The following is a 17664-nucleotide window of genomic DNA, read 5'->3' as shown; positions in this document are numbered from 1 at the left end:
AAAAAAAAAAGTGTCAGAAGGAGATAAAAAGTCAAGTGTTCCTTCTTCTTGACCCTATGCTTTCCCCCAATAGCATATAGCATTTCTAGTATTTTCAAAACAAAATTCAAGTCTCAATAGCAGCAGCGCCAAAAACTATCATAAATTCAGAGGTAGAGGAGAGTATCTCTAACAGAAATGGTCAGTTATCCTATTCATATTGATGTTCTCATAGATTATTCTCTTTTTTCCAATTATTTCCTCTTATATTTTCCTTCAGATTAAATTCCATGAGTTTCTATGGCCCCGTTAATGACGGAGACTCTCTTTTTATGGAGGGAGCCATTTATGATTAAGAAGCGATGCCCAAGATTTTTCTACTTGCTGTTTATTCATTCATGAGTATTTATGTTGAGTCTTCTATGTGCATAGCACTGTGCTAGGAAACGTAGGGTTTTTATAAATGGATTAGGTAATTTCTTAGCTAAAGCAACTTATGTACCAGAGTACAAATATACACAAATATAGCTAATAGAATAAGTGTATAATACACTATGCTCTGCTTCATTCAGCCATTCAACAAACAGTTATTATGTGCCCTCTAGGTACTACTGTTGTGCTAGGCTATAGACATAGAGAGATAGGATTGCTATTCCAGAAGAAATCCCATAAGTGAGTCAGACATGTAACCTTAGGACTGGAATTGGTGTGGGAGAGGAGGTCACGCTGGATGCATGACTGCAGCAGAGTGTGTGATGGAGAGGATCTACGGAAGTCCAGAGAGGTCAGCAGAAGTGCAAACGCCATTCCAAGGATGGACTTCTTCTCTCTTTCCCTTCCAGTCGCTCAGCAGCCGCTAAAAGATACATGTAGGACATGATATTTACATTTTATGTGATAGAAAGAACAGCCTGGTGGCAATGTAGTACGTGAATTAGAGAAGCAAAACAGGAGTTGGAAAAAGTGGAGAGGAAACTTCTGAAATAATCCAAGAGAGAAATAATAAGAGTGGGTACCAAGGCAGTGGAAGTGGGGATGGAAAGACATTTGAAATATAAGAAAGTATATGACTTGGCAACTGCGTGTGTGGGATGACAAAGAGGGAGAAGTTGAAGATGAAACTGCATGTATGATATTCAAAAAGACGGGGAACACCTGTTCACAGGAAGAACGGGTTTGAAAAGGAGAATTTAGTATTTACATGTGTACTTTGAGTTTTTGCAGCATCTCTGGGAAATCAGAGTGAAACGTTCATTAGGCAGTGGACCTGGAGCTGGGGAGACACTGGGGTGGGGGACATGCTCGTTGGGTAGCTGCCGGCATGCAACTGGCGCTTAGAGCAATTGGAAGAAATTAAACCAGCCAAGGAAAATATAGGACATAAGCAGGGAAGAGGAACAGCAGATGACACCATGGGGAATATGAATGTTTAGGAAACTCGAGAAATCACAGACTAGCAGGAGACTGAGAGAGACCAATCAGAAAACTTAGGCATAACAACTGGGAGAGAAATATATTACCAAATCCAAAAGATATTGCAAAAGCCAACAAGAGTTGAAGGAAAGGAGTGGTGAGAGGATCAAATATCAGAAAAAGCTTAAGAATGGTTAGGATTGACTCCAGGACCTGAAGGACGTGATACAGAGATAACATAGGCATTTATTAATGACCTACTATGTGCTAGGCGCACAGAGAGAGGGTGAGAAAGAAAGAGGGTAAGCAAGAGAGTGAGAGAGAAAGTCTCAATTACGCATGAGAAGCTGAATCAGAGGGATCAAGTAACTTTCCCCAATGTCACACAACTAAAAATGTAGGAAAGCAGAGATTCAAACTAAATTAGGAGCCAATTCATCCCTTTGGGGGTGCAGTCATTACTGCATTTTTAACTTCTTGAAGTTAAAAACAACAACTTCAAGTATACAGTAAAGGACAAAACAATGACATATCTTTCTGCCCCAATTCAAAATTTAACAAATATTTTGTCATATTCACTTAAGATACAACCCAAAGCCCCAATCACCGTTCTTCATCCTTGATTCCCAGAAGTAACCACTATGCAGAAATTGTACTTTTCTCATTCGTGCTTTGCTATTTTTATAGCAGGTGGATGTATTAACATACCACAAGAGATTATAGGGTACACCTTTGTGTGTTTAAATTTTTGTGTTAAAGTTGGGCCATTAGTTTTTGTCTCAACAGTATGTTTTATAGATGTAATCATATTGATTTCTGTAGGCCTGGTTTGTTCATTAAACAGCTGCATAGTATTCCATTGGATGGATAGATAGATCGTTTTTTCATGATTATTCTATGACATTATACTATAGGGAAGGCAATATTCAAGCATTAGGAAAAGAATAAAATCAAAGGAAAGAGATGTCACATTTGAGAGACAAGTGCCTTGAAGTTAATTTTACCCAGTGGTAAATTTATTGGTTAGTTAATTGGTTATCATTAACAACGTTCCTGAAGTTATCCTAGAGAAAATAACACGTTCTGGGGACAATGAATAGACTCGAATAATTTAAGTGGGTTTAAATCTGTAAAAGCAGTAGAAGATAAATGACAAAGGCAGTGCTGAGACTATGCTTCTGGAGCTTTGAGCACCAGCCTGTGGTGTTTTGTCTCTGTACAGGTACTGGGGAAGCATAGGGAGTTTTGTGAGTAGAAAAATGACAAGACATTGCTCCCCATGGCCAAGGCACCTTGAGTTGTTTTAAGGGTTAATAAAGATAGAGGATATGTATTATTTCAGCCTGATAAAGAAGCTTATCAGTCTTTGGGGGAGAGTCATGTTATGGTGAGAAAGACAAAAAGGAAGGGTGAAGAAAGGTGCAAAAATTGGCAAATCTAGCCTGAAGGCTAATTTGTGAGTTTGTTTACTGCCTTTATTTCTTTTACAAAAGTGTTAACATTGTTTACTAAGATACCCAATAAAGCATACCTGCTTCTAAGAAGTTAGTTATTCAGGTTTATTAGGGAAACTTCATTCTTGTGACAGTTCATCTCTTCAACAAACAGAGTAGATTTACAGCCACGAAAACCTTTGATTTAGAATCTGAGTGTCTTTGGACTGTTCATCTATTACAATGGATTCTTAGTCCTAATGCTTAGAAACTTGAATATCCATGAGTTTTTCTTTTTCCCTTTTTAATTTTTCATTATTTCCCTTTTAATTTCAAGATTGTACATTGTTGCTTTACACAAAATAGAGATAAACAGAATAGCGTGTTGATTTTAATAAACTATTTCAGAGCAGAAATGTGAAGATAATTTACCTGCCAATTAAACTGTGACATAGTCTAGCACCAGTTGATCAGAAACTACCCTTTTTTTCAGCATTTTAAAACATGAATTTTTATTCTTCCCTGAAAATATCCTCTTTGCAGTTCAAGCCCTAGGTTCATATGCAATTAATTTTGAAATCTTAATTCATATGTCTATTCATCCTCTTTCCTACAAAGCTCATCATCTAAATATTGTCAAACACCTTCAAATGAGCACCTATGATATGAACTCAGGTAAGAGATCCCAGACCCTGAAGCGTATTTTTTTCCAAAAGGAAGCCAGCCATGCTGTATAGCGTGCCTGTCTTCGGGCTCTCTGGTTTCTGCTTTCTAAAAGTTAATAATCGAGAGCACAGCATCCCTATGGCTTGCTGACTGGCTGGTAGAAATGACAGCAAAATGTATATGACTGAGAAGACTTCATCAGTACCTCCTCTGCGCTAGGTTGTTTCTGTAATGTTACCCATAGGTAGGGGCTATTAGATCAAAGATTTTGTGACGTTTAATGTCAGGTTTGCCCAGATCACATTGATGATTATTTTTAATAAATGTCCGTATTATTAGACCACATCTACCGATCATTTTCTAAAAAATTTATAGACTTTTTTAGAAATTTTAGGTTTACAGAAAAACTGAGCAGGAAGCAGAGAGTTCCCATCGCTCTCCCCCAACTAGTTCCCCCTATTATTAACATCTTTTTTTTTTTTAAATAGGTCTTTATTGGAGTATAATTAGTGTGGTACATCTGTTACCATTGATGAGCCAATACTGATACATTATCAACTAAAATCCATAGTTTAGTATCTTTTTGTTGCACATTATCTGGATTTTGACAAATGCATAATGACAGGTATCCACCATTATATTGTCTTACAGAATGTCTCACTGCCCTTGTGACCCCTGTTCAGCCCTACTTCCCTGCCCCGAAACGCTGCCCTCAACCAGTCATTTTGATGTCGTAGCGACACTCTCATGCCCTCAACACATGTTGTCATTGTTTGGGTTTTGGTTTTGCTTTCTTGTTGAGATGTGACTGTGATGAGATAATGAGACCAGTGGCTATTGAAGGACATTTTTACTGAATTCCTGGTTACTATTTTATCATTTCTCTGTTCTAATTCTGTTAGTTCAAGTTAAATATAGCGATAAAAACTGACAAACTGACAAATAGAGTAACTGCTAGATTTCCATTGTTTCAACCTACCATACCTCTCTCAACCTTGTATATCCAAGCAAATCCAAAAAGTTTAAAAATTTAAAAAAGGAAAGCACCTAGGCCTCTAGACTTATCCTAGCATCCTGTGCTGCTGTGCGCCAGTTCTAGTGATCATGCAACTCAAAAACGAGCGCTCCTGCACGCAGCTAGCCAAGCAATGACTACACGGCATAACTCACGCTCTATATCCAGGTCTCAGATGGTAGCTGAGTTGTTGTATGTGGCAGGTACCTGCTTTAAAACAATCATTTATATTCACACAAAAAGTGAAAGGTTAGATGTCTAAGCCCACTTTTTATACTAATGCAACTATTGTATTAGCCTTTCACTTATTAAGTCTAGAAAAATGATTAAAACTATGGATTTTCATTAATCAGACATAATTACTATTTTTTTTTTTATATCCTAACAACCCCAACTCCATCCACTGTTCTTCCAGTCACAAGCAGAAAAGTAACAAAAGCAGACGTAAGCACAAATTAGCATGAAATCAATAAAAATCAATACCAGGTATGATAAGTATATGCATTTTATTTAGATATATGTCTGTTAAACATGTTCCTTTTTTAAGACAATTTATATAGAGCCTTTAAAATGAATATAATTCTGATTTCTACCCATAGTACTGAAGAAGCTACTTAATAACATTCACTATCAAGGCCATTTTTACTTAACCACTTTTCATTTGATATTTACCACTCTTACAAAAATATAAGCAAATCAACATCTGTGTAGATTGCTGAGTGTATTCAAGGGCCACGCATGATGAACTCAAGATGAACACAACAGTTCAAAGACTTTTGGAATAAAATTATTGAAACCAGGGCGCTGGTTTTACCCAGGGCTCTGTGGCTCTGATAATGAAAGAATATAGTTGCCCCTCCACCTCCTATGCTGAGAGCAATCTTGAGCAAAAAGGGTCTGGATTGATATTAACCCCGAATGTATTACAGGTTTGAGTGATGTTGATCATAGTGGGCGAAGTTCAAACGACATCAACAGTTGGCCGTTAGGAAATCAAAACCCTATTTTGATATTTTTCAAAATTAATTATGTAGTCAGAGTTCCCCTTACTGTTTTCACAATGGAGTACAAGAGCATCTTATTGGATGTCCAACTGAATGACATGAAGCTCCTTGGAAGGGGTAAAGGAGAGCTCGTAGTACATGCTTTCAAACTGATATTACTGGATCACACACCACTTTTAACAAGACTTAGCAAAGGATGGCTATTTGAAGAACACACCTGTGGACTATAGATGCCACATGATCAGCAGAATTTTAATCTGCTGGGATGTTGTAAAGATACCTTATTAAAAGAGCTTCCAATGAGATTAATTAACAGCACAGTTCATCTCCACAGAAAGAATTTGCTTTTTAAAAAAGTCATTGAGTGCTACAAGTTGGATTAATATTCAATTAATGTCAACATTCATTTTGAGCAACCTATGAAATATTTTTAAAGAGATACTTAGTAAATTATATCAATAACCATTTTAATATAAATCAAGATGCAGTTCATCTTTTCCACTTAGAAATATATTACCAAGATTATAGTTATTTGAAAAAGAATAACATTTCAGCTCAGCTCTAACTAATGCCAAATAAAGGTGGTAGTATGTCTTCATTCCTTAAATATTGATTTGGAGAGTCAGGGAATTTCAAGTATATAAAAACCCGAGTGCCAAAAAGTAGAGATGAGAGTCCAAAACATAGAATGCACAAAATAGCCTACTACAATGTTCAATGCACAAGAGCTAGTAATTATTACCCAATATGTAGAATTTAACCTAACACATATTTGGAGCAGATTAATCTTTTAGCATTTCAAAAGGAAGATCAATGGCAAAATAAAATTGATTTAATCATTAAATTTGTTGTTCTCTAACACACAAACCGTTAAATTTTTGTTCCCCGGTTTTAATTAGCAAAAAGTAATAGCTACCAAACCGGCCAAGTGAAGTTTTGAAATAATTAATGAAATAATTCTTAGAAAAGCATCTTTACCCTCCATACAAATGATCAGCGGGATTGTGGATGTGTTAGTGTGTGTAGGGATGGGAAAGGAAAAGTAGGAAAGTTAACCTATTTACATATGATTCTCAATGTAAATCTACTTCACATATAATTGCACAATGTTCTGCTTTTCTATGCAAACAAAATGTGCCTTTGAATCAATAAGTTACAGTATACAAGATAACTAATTTATAAAATTTTTAGATATGTTTACACACGTTAATATTCAGAACTCAAAGAGAAATTTCAATAGGATAAAAATGCTTTGGAAATTAAGATGTGTAGAAGGTAAGTAAATTATGCTAAATCTTCTATCCACCATGAAAACATTTCCTTTCATTCTAACATAACAAGATTTTGGAAATTGTCTCCCATCTTTTCACATGAGAAGCTTTAAACACTAAGAAGATGCTATTCACTTTTACAGCAGGGAACTTCAAGTAATTATAAAAATATATTCTATCCAAATATGCTTTTTTATTGAAGTATAGTCAAATATATGTTTAATTAAGTCATATCTTAGCAGGATTCCAAATTTCAGCATTGAATTGTGTGTTAGCACTGATGCGTAGAAGTTTTTTTTATTTTTGGCAAAGCTTCTGAAGCTATATTCTTCTAGAAATTTAAGTTTTAAGAATATTAGAAATTAAAATATTTAATTCACTTTGAGCAAACCATAATTAGTTGGCAATATAAAGTTGATGCTGGCAAAACATTTCAGGTATAACATAATTGAAAGTGTTATTCTGAAGGCCGTATTTTTATCATGAACATTCAAAAACAAAAGAACTGTGAAGTCATTATTTAATTCTATAAAACTAGGCAAGGGACCTTCTTGATTTTTATGACACTTCCAGAAATGTCATTTCCTACATTCATTTCTACACACAGTCCATACTTTTGAATTCATACTTCTGAAGATATGAAATGTTAGAGAGAAAACTATATTTTTCCTCACTACATAAGAGAGAGGAAATTGTTTTTGCTTCATACCTGTTTGGGATAAGCAGTTTTGCATACATATTTAAACGTAAGCACAGACACATTAACACATACTCCTGCAGTTGAAGATTTTATCTTTCACCAACCTCACTTAGGCTAGTGATGGAGATTATTCTTGACACTTCCCATTTAAATAGCTTAGATGTGTTTTGTCAACTTTAATGACTGTAACTAAAACAAATACATCTGGTATTGCAACCATCTATACACAAACACACATACACCACACGTGGGAGACAGGGAGGTTGTGTGTGTGGGGTTGTATATGCATATTTATACACACGTGTCTGTCCATGCACATTACATACATTTCAAAAATATTTATATGCATATATATATATAATTGAAATAAAGTTGCAGAAAACATTCTTTACCACGTGTACCCTAGTAGTTCGTATTTTATTATATGCTATTCTTTTATATTTTAAAAATGCATTTCCCAGCCCATATAATTGAGCTCAAGATCCACTAATGGGTTGCAGCTAACAGCTGGAAAAACACTGGCTTAAGTAACAGCAGTATAAATCACATGTTGGAAAAATTAAACATGCTTTTCTACCGCGACCGCAACAGCACTGTACCCACCTGATACCAACATGGTATCAGGAATGTATTACTTAAACCACATATAGGTCAATGTTGGGACAGTGTAGCCAGAATGGTTTCACCATCATTGATAGACAGAAGAGTGACTTGAGTTTCATGAGCCAGGATTAATTGCATTGCTGTTATACACTTACACATAACTGCTTCTTATTTGATGGAAGGCTGCTAAAGTTTTGGGTAGGATGTAAATTTTAAAAAGCAATGATACTATTTTGGCAAATTGTTAAATACTGTCTAGATTTTATGTGGAACAGAAACATGTTCATGACTTCCCAAGAAAATAATGACAAAAATATGTAATGAGTAGAGATTTGCTCTCAGGAATACCTCAAATTATTAGGAAAGTATAATGTTCTCCAGGAAATACTATTCAGTGAAAAGCAAGGTCTGGAACAGTGTATAAGGGATGCTATCATCTGTGTAAAAAAATAAGAAAAAAATACATACATATAGACTTACATCTTTTCTTTGCAAAAAGAAACACTGATGATATAAACCAAAAGCTATTAAAACAGCATGCTGGAGATATGAATCCAAAAGACCTTCTCTGAATATACTTTTTCTCATAATTTTAACTCTGATAATCACTTAAATGTTTTCCACTTTCAAAATAATGAGTTGAAAAGAAAAAGCATGTAGTATTTGCAGGATAAAGCAAATATCTCAATATATACTTATATTTAAGCAAAGATGGTTAGAAACCAAGATTTTAGTGGAAGTTATTAGTTGAAGTCAAAGGACTAAATTTAAAACCGCAGTAATGTTCAATTGGATTTGGAAATAGCACTATGAACTTTTTTGCCTAAAAATATGTACAGGTATTTCTTGCTTAAGATCAATAACCTATTCCCCCAAATATAATAATGCTCTTATCCAAAAAAGAGAATTAGGGCTCCCTGAAGGGATGGCTGATGCAGGCATGGGGGAGAAAATGGGCAACATGAGTGTATAGCATCTGTTCATCCCAGAAAGCAGAGAAGCTGGAAAAATAAAGGGGTCATGCCATACAGGCGCCAACACGAAGGGGTCCCAGTTAGGCAACAGTGAGACGACTAGCACATCAAAGGAGCATTTGAAGCCAATATGTTCAGATTTTTAGTTAAATAAATAAGCAAGATGGAAGGAAGAAGGGAAGGAAAAACTAGAATAACAACAAAGAACATGGTCTTTGATTCCTTTCTGTGGAACGAGGAGTGGGAAATCTGTATTCATGGATCCTTTACAGCTATAGGCATCTGTGCTTCAGAAATAAGGCCGTAAAGATGCATGTATAAGGATGTTTCCTGTAGAATTGTTTGAAAAAGCCATAAATTGGAAGAAATTCCAATGATTACCAATAGGAGATTAATAAAATAAATAATAGCACATCCATTTATGGACCACTATGCAGCCAGTAAGAATGATGGAGCAAACTTCATGAAATGACATATAAAGAGGTCCATAATATATTGTTTAATGGAAAAAGGAAATTTCAGAATAGTATAAAAGTCTTTATCCCATTTTTGCACGAAGTAAAACAGTATGTGATTATACAAATAAATGTATTTGCCTTAAAAAGATAGAAATCTGGAATGAATGATATAAGACCATTCCACTAACTGTGGTCACCTCTGGGATTAGAATTTGACAGCACCTGTGGGTGGGAGCAGTTTGAGAGGGAATGTTTGCATTTCATTTTATATATTCTTACGTCATCTTAATGCTTTTTTACAAGCATTGTTGATTTTGTAACACATAGGTAAGAAAAGAGATGATCCCTTCCATGTAACAATTATTCTCTTGCTTAACCCATCTCTCCCACAGATGCCAGGCTGCAAACAAGACGTGCCCCACAGATTACATATGGAATAATCACATCTGCAGATGCCTGGCTCAGCAAGATTTTATTTTTTCCTCTAATGTTGGAGATGGTAAGCCGAATGCTGTATTAAAGGCTAAATGTCTCTATTTTGATTAACGAATATTGTAATATTAAAATCACATGTACAATATTCATTTTCATGCTTTGAAATCACTCACTACAAAATAGGACACTTTCTGCTTCGTATTGGTATTATTTTGAACTTCTTTGTAACGGAACCTACCTGTGTGTGTGCACAACCCTTTAATGAACAACATGGAAATGAAAACACTTTTAAAGGCTTTTTATTGTTTCCCACCACACCCAGAACCAAGTAAGGGATAGTAAAGATGTCCTGACTGTGTTTGTCTAGACTCTGCAGACGGATTCCATGACATCTGTGGGCCCAACAAGGAGCTGGATGAAGAGACCTGTCAGTGCGTCTGCAGAGGGGGGCTTTGGCCTTCCAGCTGTGGACCCCACAAGGAACTAGACAGAAACTCATGCCAGTGTGTCTGTAAAAACAAACTCTTCCCCAGCTCGTGTGCGGCCAACAGAGAATTTGATGAAAACACATGCCAGTGCGTATGTAAAAGAACCTGCCCAAGAAATCAACCCCTGAACCCTGGAAAATGTGCCTGTGAATGTACAGAAACTCCACAGAAATGCTTCTTAAAAGGAAAGAAGTTTCAGCATCAAACATGCAGGTAAGAAATCTTCATAAACTGTATTCATTTCATTTCTCTTACTGGAAATAGTTTTCTCAACGCAAAGCAGTTTTCTCAACCAAACTACTGGTTCTTTGTTAGAATGGAACTAGTTAAGTTCTGGAAGATGAATTCTGATATTTTGTAACCAATGCTAAATTTTTGTGAGACTTTGCTCCCAAAAAAGTAAGATGGGAGTCCTGGGAACCAAAACCAGATCCAAGCTCAGAATGCACTAAATCCTTGTCCCAGAGACTAAGGTAGTAGCTCTCCACATGAGTTAGAGAACAGATGCATAGGACAGTCACTTGCGGAGCATTTTCAAAATACATCCAGGTAGTGCACACCTGCCCCCAACAAAATGATGATGCCATCAGATGTAATTCTGTACAGCTGTTCTAAGTGCAGAACATGTGCAAGCGTTACAAAGGATAGGATGATACCGTTTACTGTGGAATTGTATCTAAAAATGAAAATAGTTAAGCGAAGTATAATATTTAATGGAATCAGAGAAATAAATTCATACGTTGTTAGAGGTTACTCAAGACATTCCTTAAACCTGATTCTGCTCCCTTCTTCACCAGAAAAAAATGAGTCTCTTGGACTCAAACACTTTCATTGTTAACCCCTGAACCTCTTCCTCTTTGATCTGAGAATAAGCCAGACCTGTGCTTTTGACATTTGCTCCCACCCTCCTTCAGCATCTCGCTCCACCACTCACGCCCTCTCCCTTCCATATCTTCAATGTCCTCAACTCTAGTGTTTGTCCCCCTCAATTTTTTCTATTTTATTGGCATCTCACTGCAATTTTGAGCATTCTGTAGCAACCAAGCTCTGTCCTTGTCTTCTGAGTTGCACCAAGACCAGGCATTTGGCATTTATCTGTTCACCTCTTTCATCTCTCATTTATTCAACCGACTGGAACCTGGTTTATGCCCTAATATTCCACGATCAAGTTCAGTAGACCGTTCATTGTCAAATCCGATGGACACTTTGGTCTTTCTGTAAACCTGTCCTTTCCGTAGTTTCTCTTTAGGCTCTCCTCTGGTTTGAGTGAGACCACATTGTGCTTTCCTGGTTGTCCTTTAGGTTTTCTGACCACTTGCTGTCCATCACTGGAGTTCTGACTGGGTTCTCTTCTTCCACCCACTCTTTACAGATGGTGATAACACCCTTTCAACAGACGATTATTCACACGACTTAAAACTTTATTTACATTTATTTATTTACAATTATTTATGATTGTAAATAATTACAATTTATTGACATTTATTTACAATTTAGTATCTGCATGAATACTTCCATTTATTTACAATTTAGTATCTGCATGAATGTTCATCATTACCTTTATCTTCAGTAAATAAAGTGTCCTTCTTTTTGATTCTCAAGAGTTTGTATTCCCACTTCAGTTAATCTTTCTGATGATTTGTCCACACTAACATGTTAGCTACTGCATGAGGAGACTTCCATGAATCTAGGTATCTCATTAATGACATTTTTTTTCTTCCATTATCATTTCAGAAGACCTGATAGGAATCCTTGTTTTTCCTCTTTAGAATATTCTGGGCAATGATATTCCAATTTTACTTGCATATCCTACTCTAATCACCAAAAGGATATTTCAAAAATGCAGAGTATAGATACTAAATCTTATTAAAGATCATGAAACCATTTTTTCATATTGAATCCAAGTGAACCCAGTATACATTGAAAAACCTGAAATTTTTGTTTACATAAAACTAACCAGCCATATTTTTCTACAGAATTCTTACATTAACTTAGTAGAAAAGATTTCTGTCATTGTATTTCTCCTCATCGCATACATTGTTTCTTAATGGCTTTCTATTTACTGACTCTCTCCCCATGGTCATTTTTCTAAGTGTATAATTCCAGGTTTTATGCATATACTGAAGCAAAAAAAGATAGTTTAATATTTTGAAAATATATATACTCATTTTCTCTTCCTATTTATTCCAAAATTGTGGCAGGCAGAGTATACATTCTGTGGTTCACTGCCTTAATCAGCAACTTACATTGATCATTGAGAATTGTATCTCTTCAGTAAAGGAATACCAGTGGCCTTATAATAATGTAATTGTATTTAGAACTGAAAATAAATAAATAATATTCTAACAAGATATGCTTTCTTTTCTGGAGCAAAAGAAATGCTGTTTCAAAATCACATCTGTAGTTTTTCTCTGGTGCATGTTTGATCTCCAGGTCACCTTGCATTTTTCTTGCCTTATATCCATCCCCACTGCCCCATGTTACGTATACACATCCTCCAGAAAATCCTTCAAAGATGGCTCCCATTCACTGGCGCCACAGGGCTACTGATGGTATTGGCTGCTGGGTCGTTTGTCCTTTTGCCACCACTAGAAACTGGACATCTAGGGTGGGAGGAAAGGGACCCTCACAGTGAATACCGTCCCTTCTCCCAGTCCCTCCCCCCAGACCGCACTGTGTTCACGTGCAGCCCGGGTGGAGGAGGGAGGCTGACAGCTGCCAGCCCAGCCAAGAGTGAGGATGGGGCCCTCCCTGGGGACCACAGTCCTGCCAGAATGGCTGGGCTTAATCGCTCCAAAGCCTGGGTTCCAAACGAGTCCCAGAGTCTTGTGAATTCCGCCATGCTTACGTGATCACGCTAAGTCGGCAGACCTTAAATACTCACTTTCAGAATTTCTGTTTTATGTTACTTTCATCTACGAAGCACAGAGCACTTCAAAAGAACTAATGCTAACAACACCTCATTCTTCCATTCGTTACTTCTGCAAGCAAGACTTTTTTTTTTTTTTTCACCTTTTTTGACCAGGATTCTTTATTTATTTATTTATGGCTGTGTTGGGTCTTCGTTTCTGTGCGAGGGCTTTCTCTAGTTGTGGCAAGCGGGGGCCACTCTTCATCGCGGTGCGCGGGCCTCTCACTGTCGCGGCCTCTCTTGTTGCGGAGCACAGGCTCCAGACGCGCAGGCTCAGTAGTTGTGGCTCACGGGCTTAGTTGCTCCGCGGCATGTGGGATCTTCCCAGACCAGGGCTCGAACCCGTGTCCCCTGCATTGGCAGGCGGATTCTCAACCACTGCGCCACCAGGGAAGCCCCTTTTTTTTTTTTTTTTTTTAGGTTTTTCCATTCCTCTTATATTTGGTAATTCCAGGCACAAACTTTAGCAATTTATAAACTGGAGAACAATTTTATGATAAAATGAGTAACTCTGTTCTAGTTTGAAACTTAGAAAGACACAAAAGTGCGTTTGTAGCATAACAAATTCATCTCCTTGGTCTTTAACAAAAGTCTGTCCTTCTTTGTTCCCCTAGTTGTTACAGACGACCGTGCACAAATCGAGTGAAGCATTGTGAACAGGGACTTTCGTTTAGTGAAGAAGTATGTCGCTGTGTCCCTTCATATTGGAAAAGACCACATATGAACTAAGATTGTATCTTTTCTAGTTCGTCATTTTTCTGTCATGGGAAAACGGTGTTGCCATGTTAGAACCATGAACACAGAGACTTTGTGGGACCTGGTAACAAAGACAAAAGTCAGTTTCCTGAACCATGTGGATAATGTTACAGAAATGGACTGGAGATCATCTGCAAAAGACCTCCTTAAAAGACTGGTTTTCTGCCAATGACCAAACAGCTGAGGTTTTTCTCTTGTGATTTTAAAAAAGAATAATGACTATATAATTTATTTCCACTAAAAATATTGTTTCTGCATTCATTTTTATAGCAATAACAATTGGTAAAGCTCACTGTGATCAATATTTTTATATCATGCAAAATATGTTTAAAATAAAATGAAAATTGTATTATAAGCTGGTAAGTTGAGTCCATTACCATCTTACGCTATCAGCAAAACTTGATATTATGAAAACTGTCCTCTCCCCCTGCCCTTTTCCTTTTTCTCTAGTTGGATGTCAGATTTTGATTGCTGTATGATCCAGTAAAAGAAAGTTTCAGAGGGACAGCGGTTGCTATTAATTTTATTTAAATTCATCTCTTAATATATTTAATGAGTAGAAATGTTTTAGCACATGACACTTTTGAATTTATAGCCAAATGAATCAATAGAAAACATATCATCTTATAAGAGAGTCTGCTTAGCATGGTTATGCAATTGAAAGTTATTCAGTGCCCTTGGAGCATTCAGACTCTTAACCTGATATGATAGCGCTCTGTACATATTAAAATGGCTTTAAAATATTTCTCTTAAAAAGAATCTTTCCATATTTTTAATTTCTTCTGACCAGCTAAATACTTTTTATAAACTGAAGTGCTCCTATCCAACACATAAAATAAATTGGAAATGACATTTAAATGCTCATATGTGCTAAAAAGGAAACCTTTCAGTCACACAATTAAAGCACTTGTTTCGTTTTTTTAAAAAGGCAGCACACTAAAATTTTTTTTTCTGGGAACAAATATTTTGCCTACATAAATGCAACCACATAAGTGGTTGGCTTGTTGGCAGAAAATTGATTATTTGCTCGTAGGACATGGCTACTAGCAAATAAAAATACATAGCTACTAGCAAATACATAAAAATAAGTAGTCCTGAAAGGAAAAAAAAGAATCTATAGAGTTATGTAAAAATGGCTTTTAAAACTTGCAAATTTAATATAACAAAAACATTTTAAATGGTATAGGTGACTACTCAGTACAGTACAAAATATTAGTATCTATATGTTTTGCTACAAAATAATTTATTTTTTATAATATTTGATTAGAAGGTCGATGCCCTAAAAATATTGAAACACTGTTTTCAATACTGACTTTTAAAACAATGTTACATGCAAGGTTTACTGAATTACAGGTACGTACTCTGCACAACTTTAACATGTCGTTCATAAAGTCAGATTTTTTTACGTACTGGGAAAAAGAAGTAGTCTTCTGAAGTTCTCTCATTATACATTTATGGACCATCTTTGTATTTTTTAAGTAAAGATGAATCTGAAGCCTGTAGGCAGAAAATATATGAAAATATGCATTGTACAATCTATGAACCAGCTATGGTCTGGGTAATTTTCAAACTTGAGAACAGCAAAAACAAACAAATGAACACAAAAAACAACAGCAGCAGCGACAACAATAATAATGAAACAAAAGTAAAAGATAAGTATATTTGACAACAGCTATAGTTTTATCAAAATTTCCCCAACAGAACAAATTCAGGAGTCATTACAAAAGGAAGAATGGAATCATAATAAACAATATCTTTCCACCTGCTGGGGAGGCACGATCCCCTGGTGCATAAAATGGTCACCAGCTATACAATTCAACTGAGATTCAATTTAATACTTTTTCACATTTCAGCCAAGAATGTAAGCAAACAAACATTATATAAGCTGTTATGTTGATCTAGCATCAATCATTTTTAGTCTTGATACATTTTAAATATATTAATTTTTTTAGATAATTTAGAAAAAATCTATTCTAAGTTTCCAGTGAGCCCCCTGAGGCCATGTAGAGAATATTAGGATCTGATATAATGACCGTTACAAGTTATCAGCTTAAAAAAATCTAAACTATGTGTTGACAATTGGTTTCTCAGAATATATGAGTAAGCCAAAGAAATCACTAGACCAAAATATAAAGTGTGAGGCATGCCAGAAAAAATAACATTTAATTTGTCCCTGGAGATGTAATAATTTTGATGAAAGGCAAAAGTAACATCAACAAAGACAATACTTTGCCAGAGATTCTTGCAAACAATTTTATATGGACCATAAAAATCTCACTTCACTACATTATAATAATTGAGATTCTGTGGTACTGGTTAAGAAAGGGACTAGAGATCAAGCTAAGCAGTGATTTAAAATATTAGCAAATAGGATTCAGCAAGTAGCTAAAATAGACAGTGAGCATTTTCATAAACTCTGCAAGCTTCCAACTACCAATCGGTCAAATCTCAAGGATAAAGATGAGAAAACACTGGAAGCTTGCAGCAACAGTTACTATATCCAAATCTTGGAAAGTTAATAAACAGAATTTTATGTCTAGAAATCTAACACTGTATATATACTCTGTTTAAAAGACTCATGGAACAAAATATTTTGGTAAGCAGTTATAAGATTTAGCTTCCGTATCTTTTTTTCTTTCTTTCTTTTTTGGAAGGGGGTTTTGACATTTGCTAACTGCTTGAGTGAAACAGATTCATTATTAGAATTTCTAAAAATAAATTTTGTCCTCCGTACCCATACTGCTCAAAGCAGAAGTCTGAGGGGTGACCGCCAGTGGCATCCCCCGGGTACACTTCTTTAAGAGAAGGGATAAAGGTCACTCACTTACCTCCACACAGTCCAGACTTCCTCCAGGGGTACCCTGCTCTGCGGGAATTTTATTCAATGAGCGTGAGACAGAAACAGACCCAACAGGTGAGAGAGATCACATTGCAGCCCTTGTTTGGGCATTTTGCCAAAGTTTATGCAACTCCTTACGTGGTCAAGTTTCTATATTAACCTCCCCAGGAAGTGCCGTGGCAAAGAGCTGAACCAAGGTCCTGTGGCTCCACTTTGTCTACGTTTCTACACCGTTTCCCAAGATATGAGCTCCCATTAGCAGATTTTTCAAAGGATGCTTTTTAGGGACTTTACCTTTTGAACTGAAAATAAGAATAACATAAAAAATAGTATTGCCCACCGCTGCAGTAGAAGAGAGTGTGTTGACGTGTCTGATTTTTTATCTAGAGGAACTGTAGAAAGTTCTGAATAAATCCAATGATTGTATCCTAAAGAAGCATAGAGTCCACCCAGAGAACTGTCTAAGGAATGCCGTGACGCGTACATTATAAAGTAAGTACTGGTTTATATGTTCGTGTTTGAATTTTTAATATATTGCCTCTGTTGTAAGTGGAGAATAGCTAGCTATCTGTTAACTTGTGGAAGTGTAAATGGGGTTTGATGGTTTGAAAAAAAAATTTAAACCAAAGTTTCACGTGCTCTTTTATCTTCATTCCATAGCCAACAACTAATTGCTTTAAAAAAAAAAAAAAAAAGCATACTGTAAGAAAAGGAGCTGG

General features: G+C 36.1%; 1 protein-coding gene across 1 annotated transcript in view; it reads left to right on the top strand.

Annotated features, from left to right (window-relative positions):
- VEGFC (vascular endothelial growth factor C) overlaps window positions 1-14942 on the top strand; it is a 98355-nt gene extending 83413 nt beyond the window's left edge. Inside the window, exons 5-7 of the mRNA XM_082374595.1 lie at window positions 9909-10015; window positions 10319-10652; window positions 13965-14942. Coding sequence (XP_082230721.1) covers window positions 9909-10015; window positions 10319-10652; window positions 13965-14079 — 556 coding nt within the window. The 3' untranslated portion in view covers window positions 14080-14942. The remainder of the gene's footprint in view (window positions 1-9908; window positions 10016-10318; window positions 10653-13964) is intronic.
- Window positions 14943-17664: the final 2722 nt, after the last annotated feature.

Source organism: Balaenoptera borealis (assembly GCF_965194805.1).
Source record: "Balaenoptera borealis genome assembly, chromosome: 21".
Classification (NCBI taxonomy): Eukaryota; Metazoa; Chordata; class Mammalia; order Artiodactyla; family Balaenopteridae; genus Balaenoptera; species Balaenoptera borealis.
This window is presented reverse-complemented; position numbering and strand designations above follow the sequence as displayed.